At 42.8% G+C, this 23,199-nt stretch overlaps 2 protein-coding genes across 3 annotated transcripts in view; one reads left to right on the top strand and one right to left on the bottom strand.

Annotated features, from left to right (window-relative positions):
* LOC125692046 (claudin-22-like) overlaps positions 1-23,199 on the bottom strand; it is an 85,469-nt gene that overhangs the window by 25,984 nt on the left and 36,286 nt on the right. The window contains exon 1 of one of the 2 annotated variants that reach the window (XM_048942119.1): positions 15,313-15,358. The exons of the other annotated variant lie outside the window; for it this stretch is intronic. The gene's annotated coding sequence lies outside the window, so the exon portion shown is untranslated. Of the gene's footprint in view, positions 1-15,312; positions 15,359-23,199 lie in introns of those variants that run through there. 2 annotated transcript variants of the gene reach the window in all.
* Positions 18,684-22,513, top strand: LOC125692041 (CDKN2A interacting protein). Its single transcript, XM_048942105.1, has 3 exons — positions 18,684-19,057; positions 19,175-19,305; positions 20,112-22,513. The coding sequence occupies exons 1-3, from the start codon at positions 18,837-18,839 to the stop codon at positions 21,734-21,736; spliced, it is 1,977 nt and encodes a 658-aa protein (XP_048798062.1). The 5' UTR covers positions 18,684-18,836; the 3' UTR covers positions 21,737-22,513.

The following is a 23,199-nucleotide window of genomic DNA, read 5'->3' as shown; positions in this document are numbered from 1 at the left end:
TCAGCAGTTTGTTTTAAAAACCTTTTCATCTTAGGAGCACACGTGCATTTCTCTCTATACACCTAACAACATTCACAAAACTTGCAGCATTTATTATGCCTGTGGTATTTAAAAATAATTTTTCTCTCAAGCTTAGCTGAAATTTGTCCATAGATTGAAAGTTCATTATGAACAGATTCATAGACCAACAATGTGAAACTAAGCAAAATAGTATTGCACAAAACTATATGGTCCACGTAGAATACATTAAAATTGTTTACCAGCTAGGCCTTAGGATGTAATTAACATGGTGAAGTCGTTAACTTGTCCTGTGTTAACCTTGCAAAGATTCTACTCTAGTTTGTCAGTGACATACGACAGTAGTAGCTTTCTCTTCAAGATGTGTGGACTGAGAAACTACAGAACTTGTTATCCAAGTCATACAAGTCTGTCACAGTAGAGCCTGTTGGTAACACCAGTCATTTGTTAGAGCCACAATCCCAATAAACTATTTAAGAACAAGTTGGATTGGTACTTTATGAGATCAGATGACTAAAAACAAGAACTTTTTAAAAATTTTCTCTTTCATAGCAAATTACAATAATAAAGCCAAATAATCAGTATCTCCTTACTGCACTTTCTCAGTTGAAACATACTTCTGAAGAATACAAAACGTTTTGACTGCTGGGAATTGAACTGATTTTATACAAAATTATTTCTGTACTGCCTTGTTTCCTACACAAAACAGACAGTTATTCAGGGCCCCAGCTCAGTCATGACTTTGAATCTTCCTCACATATAGAAGGAGGAAGCCTTTCTTTCATTTAGTCAGAGAGGTTTTGTCCGTGTATGGTTTGTTTGTATACTGTGCATGTGAATTGAGTGATGTAAGTCAAAAACACTTTCACTATATAACTGCTAAAATCAATACCTAAAATCCAGATGATTAATAGGGTTTGCAGCTGGCAAATCACATCATCTTGAATATTAAAGACCAAATATATAGCTTTATTCATTGGGTGCATAATACACCACTTAAAAGCATAAATATCCCAAAACTTCATGGCCTACCACAATAATACACCAAATTTACTAGATGATTAAAGAGACATCTTATTATCAGTACTTCTGTGCTTGAGCCCTAAAAAAAAAAGACAATCTTGCCTTTCATTACGTGCATGGAGATATCATTCAGAATTGTACTAACAATCGTACTGAGAATTGTGCTGTGAATTGTACTGAAATGACTGAGAATCACCCTGGCTTCACAAAGGCTTTCAACACTGTACCCCATGGCACCCTCATAGAGAAGATGATGCTGTATGGGCTGGATGAGCAGAGAGTGAAGTACATTGAAAACTGGACAACTGGATGGGAATACGGAATGGTGATCAGTGGCGCAAAGTCTAGCTGGAGGCCACAAACTAGCAGCGTACTACAGTCATGCTTAACACATTCATGAATGATGGGACAGATCATACCCTCAGTAAGTTTGCAGATGACACAGTACTGGTATAAATGGCTGATAGGACCAACAAGAGGGTCTTGTTGCCATTCAGAGGGACCTGGACAGACCAGAGAACTGGGTGACAGGAACTCTGTGGAACTCCACAAAGAAAGTGCAAAGTCCTGCACCTGGGGGGGAACAACTCCAGGCACCCATATATACCAAGTGAGGATTGGCAGGAAATCAGCTTTTGCAGAAAAAGATCTGGGAGTCTCAGTGGACACCAAGTTGAACGTAAGCTTGATGTGCCCTTGCCTCAAAGAAAGCCAACAGTATCCTTTGCCGAGTTTGGAGGAGTGCCACCCACAGTTTGAGGGTGGTGATCCTTGCCCTCTACTCGGCACTTGTAAGGCCACATTAGAGTGCTAGGTCCAGTTCTGGGCTCCCCAGCACAAGAGAGATATAGAGTACTGGAGAGAGGAGCTTTATTTAGCAGAGTTTTTAGAGCTTTTTAGCTGAGTTATCATCTTTAACTTCTTCCCAAACCCTTGTGTAACTTCAAAACAATGAATGGCACCAGGGATTGATCTTCATCAGAAGACCTCCACTTTGAATCTGCACATTTGTTCACACTGCTGGGGCTCCAGGTATTTTTGTTGAGGGCTTTGAGAGTAGTTTTGTCTACTGCTCCATGCATTCCATAGGCTACCTTGTGGATAGTCTAGCAGCATGCACATGATAGCTGTGTATTTTTATAGACACTTGTTCACTGCAAATTGGATTGAGTCATGCTCTGCACTGGGTGCATTCTCAATTAAAACTTGATGAGTTTATTCCTACAGTTGCATCACTGATCCACGTGTTATTCAAGTAGGAATCTGATTTTATACTTATTTTCTACTTATCTTATAAAATATATAAAAGTCAGGTCTAATTTACAACTATGGGGTTTAAATAGAAAAGGACAGATCAAACGCTGCCCAAATGCTCTGGTTCACATAGCCGTTATTTGGTGTTATGAATGTCTCAACCAGTTGGACATCTTTAAACTAGAGGCATTAGGAGGGAATAAAGTCATGGAAAACAAAGAAAGGAGACAAGCTTACTGCAAGAAGCTGTGTTGTAGTAAACAACTATACAGAAAACCAGATTACATTTGCTTGCTTCCCACACAACAGCTCTTCTACGTAGGCTGCCACAAAGAATAAAACAAATGTGCTACATAAACAGTAGCATATTACATTAATGGAATCATCTTTATCCACTGTACTTGTAATCTTGCAAAAAAAAAAAAAAAAAGTTGTCTGACAAGACCTGTTTTTCTTGAATAAAATAGGCACTTCACCGTCATGAATGAAAATGTGGTATTCTAGCTGCTAAATACTGAAAACATGTAGATTCCCAGTCTTCTAGCTCTATTCACCTCTCAGCGATGCTGTAAATCTCTAAAAATCTTAATTGCATGCTCTGGTTATTAGCCTATATTCTGATCCAGTCTCATAACTTCCAGCTGCTTTTCTGAAGGTGCAACTTACAGCAGAATGCTCACTTTATCTATACGTGAGATGACAAAAATCACAACATTTCCAAAATGAGCAGAAATAACCAGTTTGCGTTAGTTCTTCAAAAAATAAAACTGAATTATGCAGAAACATGTGCAATCTCATTTCAGCTGCAAAAAGAACCCAAACACATGTGACTTCTGTTTGTCCAGTCAGCACTGTGGATGAGCATGTCTCAGATGCTGGTGGAGAACCTGTAAAAAATACCAATGTGCTCCCATCACTCCATCCTGAGCATGGTCCTCAATGAGAGAGACAAGCAGGGTGACTGCAAGCCCTCAGTGTGCAATCTGGTAATACTGCTAAGCCAGCAACAGTCATTTGCCATGAAAGACACAGCTCTAGTCTCCCTTTTACTCTTACTCCCTGAAGAAAAAGCTCCTACAATCTACAGATACTAAGAAACTTCATTTTGGAGAATTAAACATCCTGAGCTACTTCTGGACTTACAAAGAAAAATAATTTGGTTTACTCTGCTTTTATTATTAATACTGCTCTTTAAATTGCTGCACCTAAAACCCACCCACGTCGTAGCTTGCACTGCACAGAAACAAAGAAGCTGTTTTGACTTGAAAGTGCTTATTACGTAATGTTTGTATCACAGGGAGAAGATGAGCAAGAAGAGAACGTGATACTGATTTGTATGAAAGTGTGTAGTAAAACTGTTGTGTAGCTACGCTTAGAGACAAAGAAGAGCTATCTGACAAAGCAGAGGAAGGTGGGCTTATGGGTCTTCACAGAAATTTTGTGCTACACAAGTGAAAGCCTGAAACTGTTTGTACAATATACACACGATCTCTAAAAGACTGACATGATTTATATAGTGGCAGTGACAGACTACTTCTTGATATTGTAGAAGAGACAGCTTGAAAAGAGAAATCATCTGTATATCATACAGTGAAGAAAAGGGAGCCAATAGCACTGTGCAAAAAAAAGAGGAGTGACAGGAGTGGGACAATGAGCCAAGAAAATGACCTTTGCAAATGGGTTGAAAGACAGTGACAGTGTTGTTAAGTGCAGTTATGCTCATAACTTATAGAATCATGGAGTTGTAGACCGGCTTAGGTTGGAAGAGGCCTCAAAGATGATCTAGTTTCAAGCCCCCTGCCACGGGCAGGGCTGCTAACCACTAGATCAGGCTGCCCAGGATTCCATCCAACTTGGCCTTGAATGCCTCCAGAGATGGGGCATCCACAACCTCCCAGAACAACTGGTTCCAGAGCCTCACTACCCTTCAAGTAAAAAAATTTCTTCCTAACATCTAACCTAAATCTCCCCTGTTTTATTTCAAACCTGTTCCTCCTTGTCCTGTCACTATCAGACCACATAAAAAGTGTCCCATAATTAAAGGTTAGAAATTCAAAGAAATCTGAGACTGCAGTCTGGAAAGCAGCTGTAATAAAGATTGTCACTCAGGAACAGTCCTGAAACACTTAAGTTACAGCTGGACAGCTTGCGGTGCTTGCTTTCTTAAAACAATGTGAACACCAATTAAGGGTAAAGCAATTTCACTATAGTTACTATTTTTCTCCCAGAGTCTCTGTAGTTTCTCTACTGAACTCTGAAACAGTTTCTCAAAAACTGTGAGCAGGCAAAGATGACAACTTTAAGAAAATGTCTATTCCCTGCAGGAATGCTGGGGAACTGACCTGGGGATACAAAGATGTATTTGTGGATTAGCATGCTACCTGTGTATTCTCCCAGCACACTGAATTTCCCTGGATGATAATGGTCTGGGTATAAACACGATATTCCTGCTTTGTTCAATAAACAAACTGTCTTTGCTTGTTCTGTCCAGATGTTGTTTTGCCAAGAAAAAATGGATTTGCTATAAGCCTTTAAAACTAATACACTGACTGATTTTATATTAAAAAGTTCTATGTGGGCAAATCAGGCTACAATACACATTTAAGGAGACTCAGGAGAGTCTAAAGGAATACATTCATGAGTTGATAGCAAGGAATATTCTGACAGGTAGGCAATTTCCACTGCGAGCCACTAATTATCATGTGTTCCAAGCCTCTTTTTCACAGGCTAAAACCCTCAGCAGTTTAAGCACTGCAGTCTCTGAAAAGCATATCCTCCAGAGGCTGTGAGGAAACAGGGAGTGGCCCTTCACTGACTAATTACACAGCCTTCTCAGATGGATACTTCTGGGGAGAAAAGCAAAAGTAGTATCAGCTTTAAAGGCTGTTACATAGCCTTGTTGTACTTCTTGCAGCTTTAGAAAAATAGTTACCCAATTTTGCACTTATCTAAACAAACACTGTTTGTAATACATGCCTCCAAGTCTATCGCCTTTTTCTCAAGGGGAAAAAAACTGCCCTGATATAAATCATTGCCTCTTTCTGTGCTTGTTTGCAGCCTGGTGGTTTGAGCCCAAGTTGCATGCAGCCTAGGGAGAAACGGCACCACCTCAAGGTTGCTTTACAGTAGAGAAATGTGCATCTTTACAGCATAACCTGCAAGGAATCAAATACATGATTTCTCTGTGGTAGCAGCTCCCAGCATTGGCAAGATGAAACAGCCCCGTAAATCTTTAATATTCTTCATCTCATGCCTTGCCTTCCCCCTTTCCTCTCCTAGGACTGGAACCAATTTCTGTTTTGTTCTGATCTAAAGTCCATGAACTTCTAAACACACAGCCATCAGGTCTTGCAATTAGACACTTCTTTATGACAGCCTGTCTGGGTTGTCTGGCAGGCTTTCACATGACACTGTCTTCTCAGCACAGTAATGTTTCATTTGCTCTTTGGTGGAACGCAGACAGTTTTTATACCTTTGTACATTATCTGCTAAGCACACTTGAACAATGTTTGTTACCTCAATTACTGTATACTCATTTCTTACCAATAGATTCTCTCTTACCCAATTGTGGAATGGCTGGCTATACTGCCTTAATTCTCTCTATACTGTTTTCAGCTGTAGTGTTTTTCTTTAAGGAAGGGGTTTTGTTTCCTCAGCCTTGACAAGATGAAATCTGATCACCGTTAAGCTGTTGTCCTGCATGAAATGAGGGGAAGAAAAGAGCAAGTATCCTTCTACAATTCATCAGAAGTTTGCATCCCAAAGATGATGCATCTTCCTGCTTTACTGCATTCAGCAAATAGAAAATTACGAGCTTGTGCTCATGGTATCATCAGCGAAGGCTCTCGCCTTTAAGTAAAGTGAGTGATGCAGTATCCGTAAGTTCAGTATTTTGCTTGTGCTGTTGCCAGTCCTCTTGCTTGTGTAGATGAGCTCCGTGCAGTTGCTGCTGAAACAAACCTCTAGTGCGGAATAAGAATGCATTTGACTTCTGCCCCAGCGCTGCATTTTGAGTTCCTGTCTGCAGTAATTAATTAAAAGCCATTGCTCCCAGGCCCTCTCCTCTATTTTTGCTGTTTTCTAAACAGCACTGCCTGATTTTGTATATAGGATGATTATTATTCCTTCCCAGGTGTATTACCTTACATTTATCTATATTAAATCTCATTTCACTTTCCTCTGTCCATCTCAAAAAAGTTACTTCCAACCTCATTCTCTCCAGTGAGGAGAGATCCTTACTCAGAGCAGCTTTGTTTACAGGATGCATTGCTGGAAGGGCATAGTAAGTAAAAGAATTAGGTAGCTCTTCTAGGTTTTTCATTTCCTCTTCTCTGCATTCCAATTCTGCTCCCTCTGATGTAGTCATTGACTTCAATTCAATCAAGAACAAGCATTTAAACAGCTGACCCATTGTATGGATAATGGCAGCAGTCCAGTTATTGAAATTTCCTAATCCTTTGTTTGGATTAAATTTCTTGTTCTCTTCTGAAACAGGCACAAGGGATAAGAGATTAAACTATATTACACTGCATCCCAAGACTGCAAAACATTTCATAAAGGCAACTTGTAAATACTCTCAGTGTCTGCTGTTTTCTGCACCTGAAGGAAGCTGTTTAATTTCGTGCCAAGACCTTCCTTGGATTCAGCTGCATCTCTACTGGATTCAAGTTCAATTTTTAGCTGACAGATTTTTGGTTCTGGGCTTAGCTTCTGACACTGCAACCCCAGTACTGTACATCTTCATGGATTTGTACTCTGGATTCTCTCAAGCCTTCTCTGCACATATCAGCACAAAAAAGATGAATCAGCTGATAGCAACCCCCGGGGTTTTAGATAGCCTTTGCCCAGAAAGTGGATTTGCCTGACCTCAGCCAGCAGCCTAACTGAATCTGGGCAAGCCTCTCATACAGACAAGAAAGTGAACCTTCTCCACCAGTGTCACTTGAAATGTTCTTGAAATGCTCTACAGATGCCAACATTGCTTCAGCAGTCTACTCAGGGGTTTGAGAGTTCCTGTTCCCTTCCTGGCATTGGCAGTGAAGATCATACAGTCCTGCGGGGAGTCAGCTCAACACTGATACTAATTAATTACTGCAGACAGGAGCTCAAAATGTAACATTGTTGAAAGCATCAAATGCCTGTGCTGTTTTGTTTGCACCTGGTCTCTAATGGCTTACATTTGAGGCAAATCTTTTGCATAGCTAGGAGTAAAATTTTGTTCTCTCTTGCTTGGCTGTTAAACAAAGTCTGAATGGTAGCAAATGCTACAAATCAGAAGCTGGCTAAAGCAAAACACAGAGTAAATAAAAATTATGTTTCAACAGTTTCAGCAATAGGGTGCTTTTAGGAAGGATAGAGCTGGAAACATGAGACTGAACACTAGACCAGCTGGGTCACTGAGTCAGTCTCTGCAAACACAAGTTGCCATTCAATAATCATTGAGCCCAGAATGATCTACAGAATACTGACTCCACATGCTTCTATGTACAACAAGCCTCTTTCAACATCTTACAATAATCTTAAGACCCACTGTGAAAACAAAACGTCACATCAGTACACATTAATAGTATGCTTCAGGAAACAAACCAGTGAAATCATGGACATTGTCACTGCCCAAGGACATGGATTCATCATCCAGCCTTTCTCTCCTCTTTCCACCACGTGGCAGAATACTGCAGCTGATCAGGTCACAGGTTTAGCTGAAAACTCCCAGTATACAATAGTGATTCGTTTTCAGCCACATCAATTCCCTGAAAGCAGTCAAGAACAAACAGGTTTTTTTGTTTGTTTTTACAAGCTTAGTTCTTGGCTGCTAAGCCTCCTGGACCAACCCACTGCTCAAGTGCACAAATACCAAGGGGGATCGTGGTACCTCTGACTTAGATAAGGATAAACTGCTATGGAATTGTACTCTGGAGAGGAAATCACTCTTAGCAGCAAAGCTGTTCAAACGGCCAGCTGTGGCTGAAAGGAGCATTTCCATGCAATTCTGCCCCAACTGGCAAGTGCTGCTCACTAAGTCATTCAAAAAATTACCCACATTTCATAGTGCAATTTGTTTTCTTCTATTTCAGCTCATCGCTATAACTAGAGTAGAGGGAATGTGTGGCCAAGGAGGAGAAGAAATAGAACCCACTTTGGACTGGCAAACTGCTAGAGTCATGTGGCTGTACAGCAAAGCAGCACTGCATAAGCAGTTCTCTTTAACTGCTCATAATACTATAGTAATAACAATTATACAGAAATACCACTGGTGTGCCAGCCCATATTGTCATATAGCCTTGTGATGGGCAGGATCAAGGACTCAAACTGAAGAAGTCAGAAGAAAAAAGTACCAATGTTCTTCAGCCACAGCTGTTCCCTGACTAGGTTCCTTTGCTTCTCTTCCTAGCACAGGACCCTTCATACAGGGAGGACAGAATTCACTCTATACAACCAATCCTTTTCCTCTTTACTTAGAAATTAAAGTGTGATTCTGAATTTTCTAAGATTTATGGATAATCTGAGTAACAAAAAGGACATAACATGGCAAAAGATAGTGTTATTTCTTTAATTTACAGCACAAGTTAGGAGTAATGTGAACATGCATTCAGAGTGCAAGTGGCACACCTCCACTGTTCTAGGGACTATATGCACTAATCTACCAATATACGCAACACGTCCATCAAACACCAGCTGCAAAACATAATTATTGTTTATTGGCAGTATGAAAAGAGGAGATAACTATTAGGATGTGACCTTGCTTGACACACAGCATCAGAGAAGCCAGTGCCCATGATTCAAGAAGGATATGTAAACCTTGGAGAAAATTCAGACAGAGGGCAGCAAAACAATCCAGAGGTTGAAAGACAAATGGATAGTGCATGAAGTTTAAGACATCTATTAAATCTGTCAGAGTGGGGACTGTATCAGTAAGCACAAATATATACATATGAAAAGATATGTAATACTGGTTTGGCTTGGGTTTTTTTTTTTTTTTCAGTCTTGCAAACAAAAATGTAACAAGATGTAATGACTGGAAACTGTAATTAAACAAATTCAGGGTTGAAGTAAGACAAAATTTCTTAGCAGGGGGAGAAATTAAACACTGGAATAGCTTACCAGGGGAGCAGTGGTAGAGTCACCATTGCTTGCAGTCATTAAGACAAAATTAGATATTTTCCCAGGAAACATAATTCAGTCCACCCTCTAGTAAAACTTTTGAAGATCAAGCAAAACTATCACTAAGGCTGCTGATAGCTTTCTAGATAGAAAGCTTTTTTTTTTTTTTTTTAAACAAGCCTATGAAAGCAGCCCAGAAGACAGTGCCAGCTGTCCAGTTTGAGTTGGGGAACCAGGGATGGACCTTCACTATCAAATTTATAATCTATCTTCTGGGAAAAAATAGTGCCGACATATCCCAGGCCCAAATTTGACCTAAATATTTACCATCTGCTAGCAGCAGATGGATTTTTAAAATCATTTAAAAAAGAAAGAAAACAAACCCTCCCCCCCCCCCCAAAAAAAAAGAAACGAAACATACACTGCCTATAAATATTGACAAGGTGTTCACGTTATTGTTGGCTTTTGTTTGTCTCTCTAATAGCCTTTTGCTAAGTGCCATGACTTTAACATTCAGAGCAATCTAGGTGTGCATGCACAAATTTCCCTGTCAGAGCAGAAATAAAACAACGACAAACTGTCACAACTCGCAACACAACACAACACACCAACCAAACAACTCATTGGAGACAGCATTAAAAAAACTAAAAAGGAAAAAAATACCCAACTTCGTTTTCATGACTAATTATTCCGTGCCTTTCTTTCAGCAACTTCCATTTTTTAATTCTCTGTTTCTGCTACTGTATATTTGCTGTAACTGCAATACGTTGGTTAAAAAAAAAAAAAATAGGCTGATGGCATTATAAAGTTTGCAATGATTGCTCAGATCTTCAGGGAACCAGATCCCTCCCTGTGGCATTAAACAATTTACAAAGCACCAGGTACAACCGTTCAAATAGCAAGAAGCTATTAATTTTCATCATTTTCACAATTTCACAGGTGTCCAATCTTAGTCCATTACGCCCAAACATGCTATGTGGCATAGTTCCTTGCTGACTTGCCGTGGACTAATTACTGATGGTTCACTAAATTCTAACAAAACCTCTATTTCATCCGTCTGTCACATGAAAATGAAATAACAGAAGCTGCCAAAATGACTACTTGAATGTCCTATTTCCTCCATCCCACAGGTTATTCTGAATGCTGCCTCTTGAAAATGCCTTTGATTTGCTTCTTCGGTTTAATTTTTTCTTGCTTATAAGCAACAGCCCTCATACAAACAAATCCTAAAACTATTTTGAAGGACTGTTATATTTACAGATGTATTATCAGTCATTTGACAATACAGCAATTCTGCAGGCAATGCTTTGGGAACCTACTTGCCACCCACTTACAGACACTGAATTGATGCTTTAGTCATGATTGTATCTCTAACCTGAAACATTGCTTTGTCTCACTGAAGGTGAAAGGTAGGTCTCCTGATAAATGTACTGGAGGAGACCGTGCTTTGCTCTTTGCCACTCTGCTGTACGCCTCTGTGACCTTGCAGTAGAATCATCATTTCTGTAAAATTATGGCCACTGAAAAAATTTCCATCATTCTGGTGTCTTTCCTGCTTCTCCATCAGTACTTACTGCCCTAATTAAGAAGTAAAACAGACCTGTTTCAAGAAGCAGTTTCATCAGATGTCCATTATTTCACAGCAACAGCTCACAGCCTGAAATATACATTTAAGAGGGCATCTTCTACTTCTACCAAGAGGGAGGTAAACCTTGGCACAAAGCCACATCTGACACCTGTGTGTGAAAAATGCATCTGTTGCTGCAGCTAAACCCTGCAGGGGTAATGAAAGGCCACGGGCCAGCAACTTCTCTCCCTCAATATGCACATATGGTTTGATGCAGCCACATGTGGAACATTCCAGCCAGGTCAGAGTCACAGGCACTGCATATTTGCAGTGCTGTGTCCAACCTAATTAGCAGTGTCCAGCCTAATTAGCACCACCTACCAACAGGGTTAAGTGCTTTGGGCACAGCAACTCTTGCATGTAAGTCTACAGGAGAGCACCTGATAGAGCAGCTAAGTCCTGTGCTCTGCTGCATGGTATAGAGGGGCCCTCTGTCACGAGTGTGTTTTTCTCCAAACCAAACCTTTGTTTCAAAGGCAATGTTCAACTTTACTTGCTATTTTCCCTTATATTTTCTATATAAATGAATAGAGAAAAATCTTTAGCATACCAAAAAGCAAGGTTAAAATAAGTTTAGAACATGCTTGTAGTATTTCTAAAAAGAACCCAAACAACAAGAATGGGTAGGTGAAAAGAAATCCCTAGGTCTCCATGCTCAGCTGCCCATGTAAGTGCTGACTCTCTGCTATCTTGTCTCTGGGGTAGCAATTTACAATTCTGTAAGATGTTATTGTAAACTGCTTAGTAGCAATGCTATGTCCATTTGCACAGGCATGAATGATGATCCAAGGTGTGAAGCAACAGCAAATCAGCCTCTGCTATTTATATATGACCTTAGGGAAGTACATCTGCTTGAGGGTACAGCTTTGAGAATTTCTGTTTTCCAAAAAAGATTCTTTTAGCTTCCCTAATAAACTGTATGCCCTCCTCAAACTAATACATGGACACACTCAGCACAGTAATGAAATCCGTAATTCCTATAAGCAATTAAACTGTGCATTACCAACCTGCAGTTTACTGCGTCGTGGTAGAAGAAATCTTGTGAGAGTTGAAGGACACTGAGATTGTTCCAGGGAGAGTATTCCATATGTTGAGGGTGACCAAAAGGGCTTCATTAACACAATTACAAGAAAAGCAGATGGACTGGATAAGGAGATGGAGAGGACAGCAGATGACAGGAAAAGACCAAGGTTGTGAAGTGTTTTGGTGCAACTGAGAACACAGCTGATCTGACAGAGCAGCCGGCTGCTGCCGAGAGGAGGCTCCTTGGGCACCCAGGCAACAAGTGATTAAGATATTCATACATCTAACATTCTTTCAAACACAGGCTTCATAGCTTGGCAGCTTCACATCTGGCTCTACAGAATGAGATAAGCATCAGCACTGGCACAAGGAAACTCACAGAAACCCAGGATGAGGAAAGAGGAAGGACACACAGAATTACCCCCTCAGCAGAAGCGAGCTATTAGCTTGGCTTAACTACCATTGAGATCCAGTCATGGCTCAACAGCTAGCAACAGCAACACCTGAATCAGCATAAGCCATTACTGCCCTGCAGCCACACATCTCACCATCTGTATCTGCCCCTCACCCATCACCGTCAGTGGCACCAGTAGAAGCACTGTTTGATAGACCAGTCCAGAGAAATAAGCAGCTGAAAAAGGTGCCTCTCCTCCCTCCCCAGCATTGTCAGCCAAATCAAGCTCCTAATCTGGATCACCACATAACAGAGCACAACAATTGTGCCAGCACGCTAGCAAGGATATCAAAGAGACAGGAGTGAATGGCTTGGAGCAGAGACTGTCTTAGGCCAGAACCAGAACAGCTGCCTAAAAAAATTGTTAAACTATGCTCTCAAAGGGCTAAAGGGCTTTGCAGAGTGAGGGAGATCTGTGGAGGTATGCTGGAGAAGGAAATACAAAAAGGAGCCACAGGCCAGAAAGATAAGTGCAACAGCACTGTTTCAAGGGACCTTTTTGACAGGTCAGGTGTAGGAAAAAAACCAACTGTCACAAGCAGGATGAGAACCAACAAAAGCCTAAAAAAAAAAAAAAGTCTGTGGTCTGCAGTGCATCTACCAGATAAGAAAAGACTTTGCAAAACAAAAGGAAACAAAATTCATATGCATCAAGATAAACGGGATAAAAAAAAGAGCAGAGTCAAAGATGGTTATAGATCTGAATGACAGTGAGTAATTGTGTGCCTTCCTGGCAGGATCAAAGTCCCTACCCAGGAAAAAACAGGGGTCCTTGTACAGGGACTGCAGATGGAATTTCAACTTGAGATGGTCTCTGAAACATTATACAACAGTTCCTCAACAGGTGGAAGCCTATAATACTGAATTGATTCCTTCACAGTTTTTAAAATAAGCTTAAAGCCTAACATACCTAAAAGTGTACCTGCACATGATTTTAGAAGTGGCAAGTATTGACAGCATTACCATGGAGAACAAGGAGCAAAAACTCTTCAGATGCTTTGTAAATAATCACATAAGAACACAATAATTGAAAGCTGCATCTTTTAGTTGTTACCTTTCTGATGGTAGGACTCAGAAAACTAGACTGCTTCCACTGTAATTTTGCCACTGTCAAAAACCAGAACTACAGCTAAGAGTGTTTAAGAACTGATTTTGATGAAAAATTATTACATCAGGTTGTAAAACGAGATCACATTTGTCTATTTCAGTAATGAAATGAAAGTCATCCTCACTTTTTGAAGCTATATTGAACTTCTAGAGGTATTTCCATGCAATCTTGTCTCCTTCAGTGCCATCTAGTGGAATTAGCATGAAATACCACGGCTACGCACAGAAAAGATACACAGAAGTACTACAGCTCACTGAACAGCTCTGTATTTTCCGGAGGTGCTGTTCATACCAGGTAAATTGCAGGTTGTCAGGGATATTGCTATAACAATAATGAAAAACAGAGCCATGATTTTCAATAGCAATAATTCAAATTAGATTTGACATTGTTGCCTGAAGTTTCAGGAAAGCTCCCTATATCATTTCTAAAATAGTTATTTGTGGCTGCAAAATATGTAGTACATTCCAGATTCGTACTGGTACAGCATGGCATAAAGATTTAATAGCACCCATTTGTGTAATGCAGCTATCTGCTGCCCAAGCCAATAAAATATTAGTTGTAATTTTTCCTCTTTCTCCAAGGCATGAATAGTTTGACTGAAGGAGCAAGGCTGACCAGATTTGCAGGTGCTTACACTCTCAGCAATGCAGGTATTTTAAAAACCTCATCACATCTAACTACACTGTAGTAGGGGTGGATGTGTGGGTGTGGCTGTTTGCATGGACATGCACATGTGTAAGTGCCATATGGAGATGCACACATAAATAAAAGTTTAGTGTAAATGGTGTCATCTCATTATAATTCTTTTTTTAAAGTCTTCTTGCACATTTAGATTCTAGCTGAATCACAATGAACTCCAATCAATATTTGCATTATGATTCTTAATGCTGTTTCCTGGCTTTTTCCAACTCTAAGGCAGAGCTGTCTGACAAAGGCCCAAGGCTTCCCATATAAAATCCCTCTAGAGGTGGTCTCACAAGATGGATTTCTGCAGACAAATGGGTTTCGTTTCTTTTGGTTGTTTATAGCACACAGAAAAGACAAGAAAACACCAGAACACCCCATACAGCATTAGAAAGGGAGAGTATTTTCCTCCTGTTAGTTATCCCAGTAGATACTTACTGCAATGGGAAAAAAAAAATCAATTGAAATGTCTCTGAGCACACAGAGTTTTCCCTTTCCCTTCTCCAGGTCTCTGTTCAAATCTCAACGGCTCCTCTATCAGTGCTCTGCTTCCCATCACTTCTTATATCCTTATGTCTGAAGTTGGGACTTCATTCTGTCTTTTCCTGCCCTACCTATTCTTCTAGTTTGCTCACTGGCCTCCAGATCTATTCTCTGATTTCTCTTAGTTCCAGGCTGCTGGCATACAGTCTCTTCAAAGATTACCACAATATTTTAAACGTGATAAAGCAATTTTTCTTCCTCCACCTTTGTTCTTAGATCACATTTTCTGTCTGGAAATCCATCTTAAGTTTCCACCCCTAGCATAGAAAATTTCACAGCAAGCAATGGACATTTAGCAAGTTGTATGCTTTAATTTAACAAACTCACTAATGGGAAATAACTGCCAACCCTATCGTAGGCATTGCTATATAGATCCCTTAAGTATAATCAATGAATATTAAGCTGTTATAATTATGAAATAAACAAGAGAGTTTGGCAAAGCAGATTAAGATAACAAAAAGAGGATAGAAAACTTACCCCTATCCTGGGCTCACTCACAAAACGCCAGCAGAGCAGATCTCCAGAAGAGATCCTTCCCCACTGGTAGCCAGCTCTTAAGTAGGTCTAGGAGGGGTGCAGCCAGGCTCCACCCCTTCCTGCAGCACAGGTGAATTGCCTTCAGCTGTGCTCCTCTGGCTGACTCATGGCTCACCTCAGGTGATCCATCAGAGGTTCAGGCCGTGACTCAGCACTTCCCATACACCTTATAAAGTACTACTGAATGCAAAATAGTTGCTTCTACATAGTAAGAGCACAGGTGTAAGTGAAAATGATTATCAGTTCAGCTCTTCATTTTTACCTTTAGTTTTGTCCACTGCAACATCAGTAAGTTTTCCTCATCAGAAAAATCTCAGGAGAGCGTGTGGCTTTGTAATCCGCAGCTGCTTACAGGAGTATAACTGTGGTGAAATAAAAACATAGATTTACTCTACCTTTCCTCCCACTGGCAAGCTTACATAATCATTAAGCTCTTTTAGTAAGTATTTTCTGCCATTCTAAGGGCTACTTGGAACAGTTGTATCTAACACACTTGCACAATCTCAGGTAACTAGATGTGATGTGCACTGCTACATCCCCTGGCTCCCTGAAAAGTAATGACAGGTTACCTTGGCACACACAGATGTGTCCCCCTGCAAGTACTTTCCCTGGCCAGTGTAAAAGACCTTCAGTGCTCTGCTCCAGCAGAACAAACTGCATTCCTCATCAACAGAAGCCAGGGCGTGCAAGTGCTTACTTACTACAAGGACCAATCTACAGACGGTCTTCAGAGGATTTATTGGCCTGACTAGTAAGGTCCCACTGACATTACCCTTCTATGGCAATAACTCCGAGTTTTATCTTTAGCATTGCTGTGATGTTAAGGGTACACTTCTCATATTAAGCTGAATAACGAGTGTCACTATATATTAACCTTAACTGCACAGAACATAATTGAACTCACTAGGGCTGCTGCCCTCTGTGTTTCAGCAGGACTTGACTCGGGAAAAATAATAATTCACTAGTTTATAAAGGCAGAAATAAACTTTATTATACAGCAAGTGCAGGTGCAATACTGTGATTATAGATGCTGGTATGATTCACCTTGAGATTTCAGTTGTATCTTGCCAAAAGAAGCTATTATCAAGCCCCAAATGACTCTAACAACACTACTATCAATGTGGTATTTAGAAGATCCTTCCCTGGTGGGAACAAAAACATCTCTTTTCTTCCAATCTTAAAATTAAATGCACAGTATTAGCACCATCAATGAGGTGTTTAACTTCAAAATTGCCTTTCCTGGTGAGAACGAAAACACTACTTGTTTCCTTTTTTTAAATTAACAGCAGTGTTTTTCTCTCTTTTCTACTAAATGCACTTTTTTAATCAACCCGCGACACAGTATGTGTCTTGTTCTCAGAGAGCACTGCGGGTAGACAGCTATGTGTCTGCGTGGGCACGTGCACGACATTCCACGCTCTGGGGCTGGGATCTGGCCTGCTTCCAGCATGACACCGATACTTGGTTGCCTTTGTCCCAAGAGAAAGGCTATGCTGATTCAGAAGGAGCATTAATTAACTACAAATTAAGAGCACAACGTGCCAGAAAGGCACCAGAGCCCAGATAATGCTCACAAAAACTTTTTGTGGCACAGTGACTGTTGGGCCAAAAGTTGGGCCAAAAAATATTGTTCTAATCAGTTCTTGAGTCACTCTAGTACCAGATAATGTGTCAGGCCTTCTAGCTGTACAGGATCTTCAATACCCCCCAGAAGGACGCCTCTAGAGGGGCCCAGGTCTAACAGGTGAGACCATATTACCTTACACAAATGGAGTGACCAAGAGCAGACACAAAACTCTAAGCTGTGGAAGGCTATCTCTGACGTTTGCCACCAAGACGCATCATTTCACCAGCAAGCCTGGAAATACCACTTCTGGAATCCCTCTGAGTGTATGGCATTGCCCCTATCACTCTCTAGAGTCTAATTCACCCAAATTGCTACTCTTAAGTGGTAAGTTACCAATTTAGCGTGGACTGGTCCTCAGTAGTTTCACTTGGCAGCTGAGTTGGTTGTGGAGTGTTCAAGGTTGTGCTGCATGCTCTGCTACCTTCACAAGACGACCAGTAATTCAGCTACAGCTATCTGGACCTGTTTGAATTCTTGCCATCCCTGAAGGGCAGCTCTCAAGTCTGGGTCAAGCCTCAGTTATGTTTGTTAGAAAGAGCACTGGTTCCTTGGAGAGCATGACCAGAAAGGCCAGCATCCTAGCTGGAGCACACTCTCAGACGACCTGTTTGCAAGGGATTCCATTCGCCTTTGCCTTTCAGTGTCTGTATCAACTCTGAAGTCAAGAATCGTGGCAGCATGGAGTCAGAGGCATAGAAGACAGATCCACCCCATCTCTAGGTGGAAACAACAGTGTGGCAGTTGCATTCTTCAGATATTTCAGGCTATACTGTCAGATAACCCACACACAGGACTGACCGACATCTGGATACAGAGGAGTGACACCACACCGGTGCCATTTCTGAACATCCTGACATTGTTTCTGAACAAACCCATCGCACTGAGTCACCCACACCAGACAACTCGCAACTCGCTGCCCTTTCCTCGCTCTTTTTGTCAGGTCCCTGCATGCTCAAGACCGTTTGTTCGCTCTTGGCCACCAGCAATGCACAAGAGAACACTGGGTGGGTTAACCAAGAAAATAAAGGAAACGTACTTCCCTCAGACCATCGGTACTGAGAAAAACTGCATTCATTTTTCTGGCGCTGGTTCTAAAGGCACCACCTCAGCGGACTGAAGCTTAGAGCACTGCTGCAAGGCACTCGTTGCTTTGCCACACAGAATTCTCCAATTATTTCTGAATAAACTCTAGGCTAAGCTTTTCCAGCGTAAGGACGGCATGCAGCGCTGCACAGGCACTTGTGGGAACTCTTTGCAGCCAGCAGCCCCCGCACTTAGCACACCTCATTTATTGAGGCCTTCTCCAAAACACTGCAACAACTTGCCCAACCACCACCTCCCAAGGAAGGTGAAAACATAGACAGTGACACCTCTTCTGCTGTGAAAAGAGGAAAGAAGAGGGAGAAACGCCACTCTGACAAACTCAAGAGCCGAGGGCTGCAGACAAAGAGCTCTCCAGAAGCACAAACTCCTGGCAGCAGGAACCTGCTTGAATGCATCCATCCTTTCAATTAAAAAGCCCAGCGCAACGAAACAAGCAGGACTAAAGCGAAAAACGAAGCAAGAGCGCTCCCAAGAGGACGGATGGAGCAGGAGCCCCGCCCTTCGCGGCTCCCCTCACAGCCCCGCCCGCGCGGCGCCGCAGCCGTTAGAGCCGTTGGGGCGGGGCCGCCCCTCGCGCCGCAACGCAGCCTGGGGCGGGCGGCGCGCGCCGACTGTGAGGTCATCGCGCGCGGCCGGAAGGAGCGAGCGGTCGCTGAGCCGTTGTTCCGCCGCGGGGCCTGGCGAGGCGAGCGGGCGGGGCGGAGCGGGCCCCGCGCGGGCGGAAAGAGAGGCCATGGTGAACAAGACGGCGGCCGAGCCCCTGGGGCGGACGGAGGAAGAGGTGGCTTGGGCGGAGGCACTGCGCGGGGCCTGCGAGCCCGAGCACCACTGGCGGTACCGGCGCGAGTTCCTGCTGCGCAATGTGGGCGAGCCGCCGGCGGCGGGCAGCGCCGAGCTGCGGCGCCTCGTCTCGCTCTCCATGGTGTGGGCCAACCACGTCTTCCTGGGCTGCCGGTGAGTTGCGCGGCGGGCGGCGGGCGAGTGCGGGCGGCCGGCTGGCGGCTGACGGCGCTTCTTCTCCCCTCCCCCTCCTATCCGCCCCCCCCTCCCGTCCCGCTTTCGCCCCTGCAGGTACCCGCCTCAGGTCACGGAGAAGGCGCTGGAAATGGCCGAAGGCATCCAAGTGACCGGCGCGCCCGTCCGCACCACGAGAGACGAACTGGTTGCCAAGGTGAAGAAAAGAGGCATATCAAGTAGCAATGGTTAGCAGATCATAGCTGTGACAATACATAGGAGTCTAGAACATGCTTGTGTTGAATGTGCTAGCTTTGCCTCGGGTCGAGAAAGTAACGGGACAACTGACTTTTAAAACTCCTCCTTAATTTTTTTCCCTCTCTTTGTTTTTGCTCGTTGTTGCCTTTAAAACAGACGTGATGCACCTACATCCTGCTGGCAATATCGAGCTCTTTTGATGGCAGTAATGCTCTTGAACTTTTACAGCTGCTGCCACCTCCTTTAACGTGATGTAGGTGGTTGTGCTGTAGCTTACGTGTGTTCCTGTCTGCCTAGTGCTGAAAGCAAAGTAACGTTGCGGCTTTGTAAGAAACTCAGTCTTTTGCTTCTTAAAAGAAATCCTAAAGTGGTATTTTAAATATGCGCTCATGATATTACTGGGCACTTATTTTTAAGGTCAGATAATCTGTTAAATCTACTTTTGTCATTTTTGTTTTGGCCTTCGAGAGTACAAATACATGCAGACCTTCAGATCGCAAAACAAAAACCAAAGTCTAGCATATGGCCATTATTTTGTTTTGGTCTTTTTTTTTTTTTTTGCCAAACAGATGTTAAAATGTTTTGAAATGCTAGGTTGCATTTCCAATTTTTGTGTCAAAAAATACTAAAATATTCTGAAATAATAGACTTATGTTTGAAATTGCAATTCAAGGCATATTCCCAATATATGCTTTTAATATTTAGAGGGATAACTGCTGGGGTTTTTAGAAAATAAGATAAATTGCTTCACAGTGCAGAAACCCAAAGAGAGTAACATGCCTTCCTTGTTTTGCAGAAGGGATAGAGGAGCCCGCCAAGAAGCGAGCTGTTGAAAAATGCAAAGATTCTAAAGACACTGGACAAGATTTGAAAACAACCAAGTCAGAAGTTCCTATGGAAACAGAGAGCCCGTTGCCCAAAAAGCAGGAAAAAGATACTAGTAAAGATTCGGAAAGCTCCCTGTCAACTCGCAGTTCAAATCAAGAAGCGTCCACCACATCAACCACAAAAGCAGAAGAAAAGCCTGCTGATGCTGAACATAGCGCTGAGCAAAGCCCAGCTCCATCTTCATCACAAAAAGAAGCAGGAGAGAATCCACCTAAGGAAGGCAAGTGTGAAAATGTGCCATCACCTGAAAAAACTGCGTTAGGTTCAGGGTCACCAACTGCTGCCCCACAGGTGGCAGCGGTGCCACCGGCTGTCACCACTAACACCCAGCAGGCACCAGCTGCCACCAACAGCACCCCTCAGGCAGCGGTGCCACCAGCTGCCACCACTAGCGCCCCACAGGCAGCAGAGGTGCCTCCAGCTGCCACCACTAGCGCCCCGCAGGCGGCGGAGGTGCCACCAGCTGCCACAAACAACACCTCGCAGGCGGCAGTGGTGCCAGTGACCCCTACCAAGAGCACCCCACAGGTGGCATCAGTGCCACCAGCTGCTGCCAAGAGCGCTCTGCAGGCGGCCGCAGTGCCAGTGACCACTACCAAGAGCACAACACAAACGAGTGCTGTATTGCTGTCTTCCAAAACCCAAGTGAGCGGTCTACCATCTGTGTCCAAGAGTGGCGCTCAGGCGGGCCCCTCCCTGCTGCTGGCCCCCAAAGGCAGTGCTCCAACAGGCACATCACTGCTGCTGGCGCCCAAGAGCGGCACCCAGGTGGGCGCCTCGCTGCTGCTGGCCTCTAAGGGCACTGCCAAAGCGGGTTCCTCGCTCCTGGCCTCCAAGAGCAGCGCGGAGGTGGCTGCCTCGTTGCTGGCTGCACGGAGCGGCACGCAGCAGGGTGCCTCACTACTGGCCTCCAAGAGCAGTGCTCAGGCGGCGGCATCGCTGCTGGCCGCTCGCAGTGGTGCACAGCAAGGTCCTTCCCGCAGCGGGGCTCAGGCCACCAGGAGTTCACAGCTGGCTTCCAAGAGCGGTTCGCAGGCCAGCGAAGGCCCTGCTAAAGCTTTGTGCAAACCGTTAACCAGTGAAGATGCAAAGGAAAGACAGCCTTTTTTCAACAGACTGTATAAGGCTGTAGCATGGAAACTGGTTGCTGTGGGAGGCTTCAGTCCTAATGTAAATCACGCGGAACTTCTTAACTCATCTATCCAGTCTGTAAAAGCTACGTTAGATGTTGCTTTCGTTCCCCTGAAGGAACTTGCAGACTTACCTCAAAATAAGAGCTCTCTAGAAAATATAGTGTGTGAACTGAGGTGCAAGTCTGTGTATTTGGGTACTGGCTGTGGTAAAAACATGGAAAACGCCAAAGCAGTTGCTTCAAGAGAAGCTTTGAAATTGTTCCTCAAGAAGAAGGTTATTGTGAAGATATGTAAAAGGAAGTACAAAGGTAGTGAAATTGAAGATTTGGTACTTCTGGATGAAGAATCAAAACCCTCAAATTTACCTCCAGCTTTATTAAATCCTCGGGAGATCATATAGGGGGAGAATCGCTGTTTGTACTGTGTATAGTATTTCGACACGAGGACTGAAGGTTAATTTTGTACTTTAAAATGTAGGCTTCCAGATATTTTGTATTTCTTTCTCAGTTTTGCAAGACAACTCTATTTCTTTCACTTGGTAGCAATTGTATGAAACTTGTTAGAGATGACAAGTGTGGATTTAAAGGTATGCCTTAATACGTGGCACACTAGTGTGCTGTTTTATTTGAAGAATAGTCTACCTACTTCTATTTTTAATTAACTGGTTAAGGTACAACTTGCTGATTAAAACCTGACAATTTTGTAATTACTACGATATGGTGGCAGTGTGCTGAGTTGTCTGCCATGTCTTTTTTAGCCACATAGGAGCGTGTATGTAGGGACCATAATACTTGAATGATTGAAAGTTGTTTAGAAACTTCAGTCGAGAAGTTGAGTCATCCATTTCAGATGTGTTGTTCCTAGTGTTCACTGTTGCTGTTATTAGAAAAGAGTTGGTTGACTATTTCTATGAGACCTTGTAAAATTTACAATATAAATGACACCCTGATCTGATTTAATGTTGCACTAGCAGTGTAGATCCCATTTAACATTACATTAGCAAATAACCAATTAGCAGTTGAGTCACAGCTACTTCAGCCACTAAAATTCTGTAAGTAGACCTAATTTATATTGTGAAAAATCCTTTGCAGTTTTTTGAAATAAACATGGATTTCTATACTAAGCATATTTGACTGCTACTGAAACAATAAAATCTCCGGGACGTGTGTTTATAGTACTTTCTTATAGCTGTTAATTATTCCAGCCATTTCATTACCTGTGTGATACCTTCAGAGAAGCTTTGAGCAGTATCAAGGTGCAGCCCTGCTAGGTTTGTTTTCTTGGGATGCGTAATTTCAATACTGTACCACTGAGTGGCCCTATACAGTAATTGCTTGGGCTTTTCTAACCCTCACTAAGGGGTAGATGTGCAAAAACAAGCTGCTGCTGTCTTCCAGAGGCAGGAGTGTCAAGTGCTTGCACTGAGCCCATTGCTGCTACTTTCTACATGATGCTCACAATGGTTTGAAGCAAAGCAGGAGATTTATGTTATTTTCATTGTTCTGGAAATACCTGCACAAATCACATGTTCTAACTTATTGCTTAATGATGTCTAATTGTGAAAGCATTATGTCTTTAGTGTTGTTTTGGATTAGTCTTGTCTAATTACAGTAGTTAGTACCACTTAATGGTGACCTGGCACTGATTGACAGTTCTGCTGATTGAGTACTGCGGGATCAAGTAGGGATTCCTGGGATCTCAGCAGTAAACACCTCCACTTAAATACTTTGAGTCGTTTAGTGACTAAACCACAGCAGCACTGTTGTGCTGTATGGAAGCGGCGCTGAGTAGCAGCGGCTGCCCAGCCTCCAGAAGCGGATGCGTGCTTCTGGCTGGCCAGCTCAGCCCTGCTTCCAGCTGGGC

The sequence above is a fragment of the Lagopus muta genome, chromosome 4 (genome assembly GCF_023343835.1).
Source record: "Lagopus muta isolate bLagMut1 chromosome 4, bLagMut1 primary, whole genome shotgun sequence".
In the NCBI taxonomy this organism is placed as follows: Eukaryota; Metazoa; Chordata; class Aves; order Galliformes; family Phasianidae; genus Lagopus; species Lagopus muta.
Note: the sequence above shows the minus strand (reverse complement) of the source record. Positions and strands in the feature narration are given on the sequence as shown.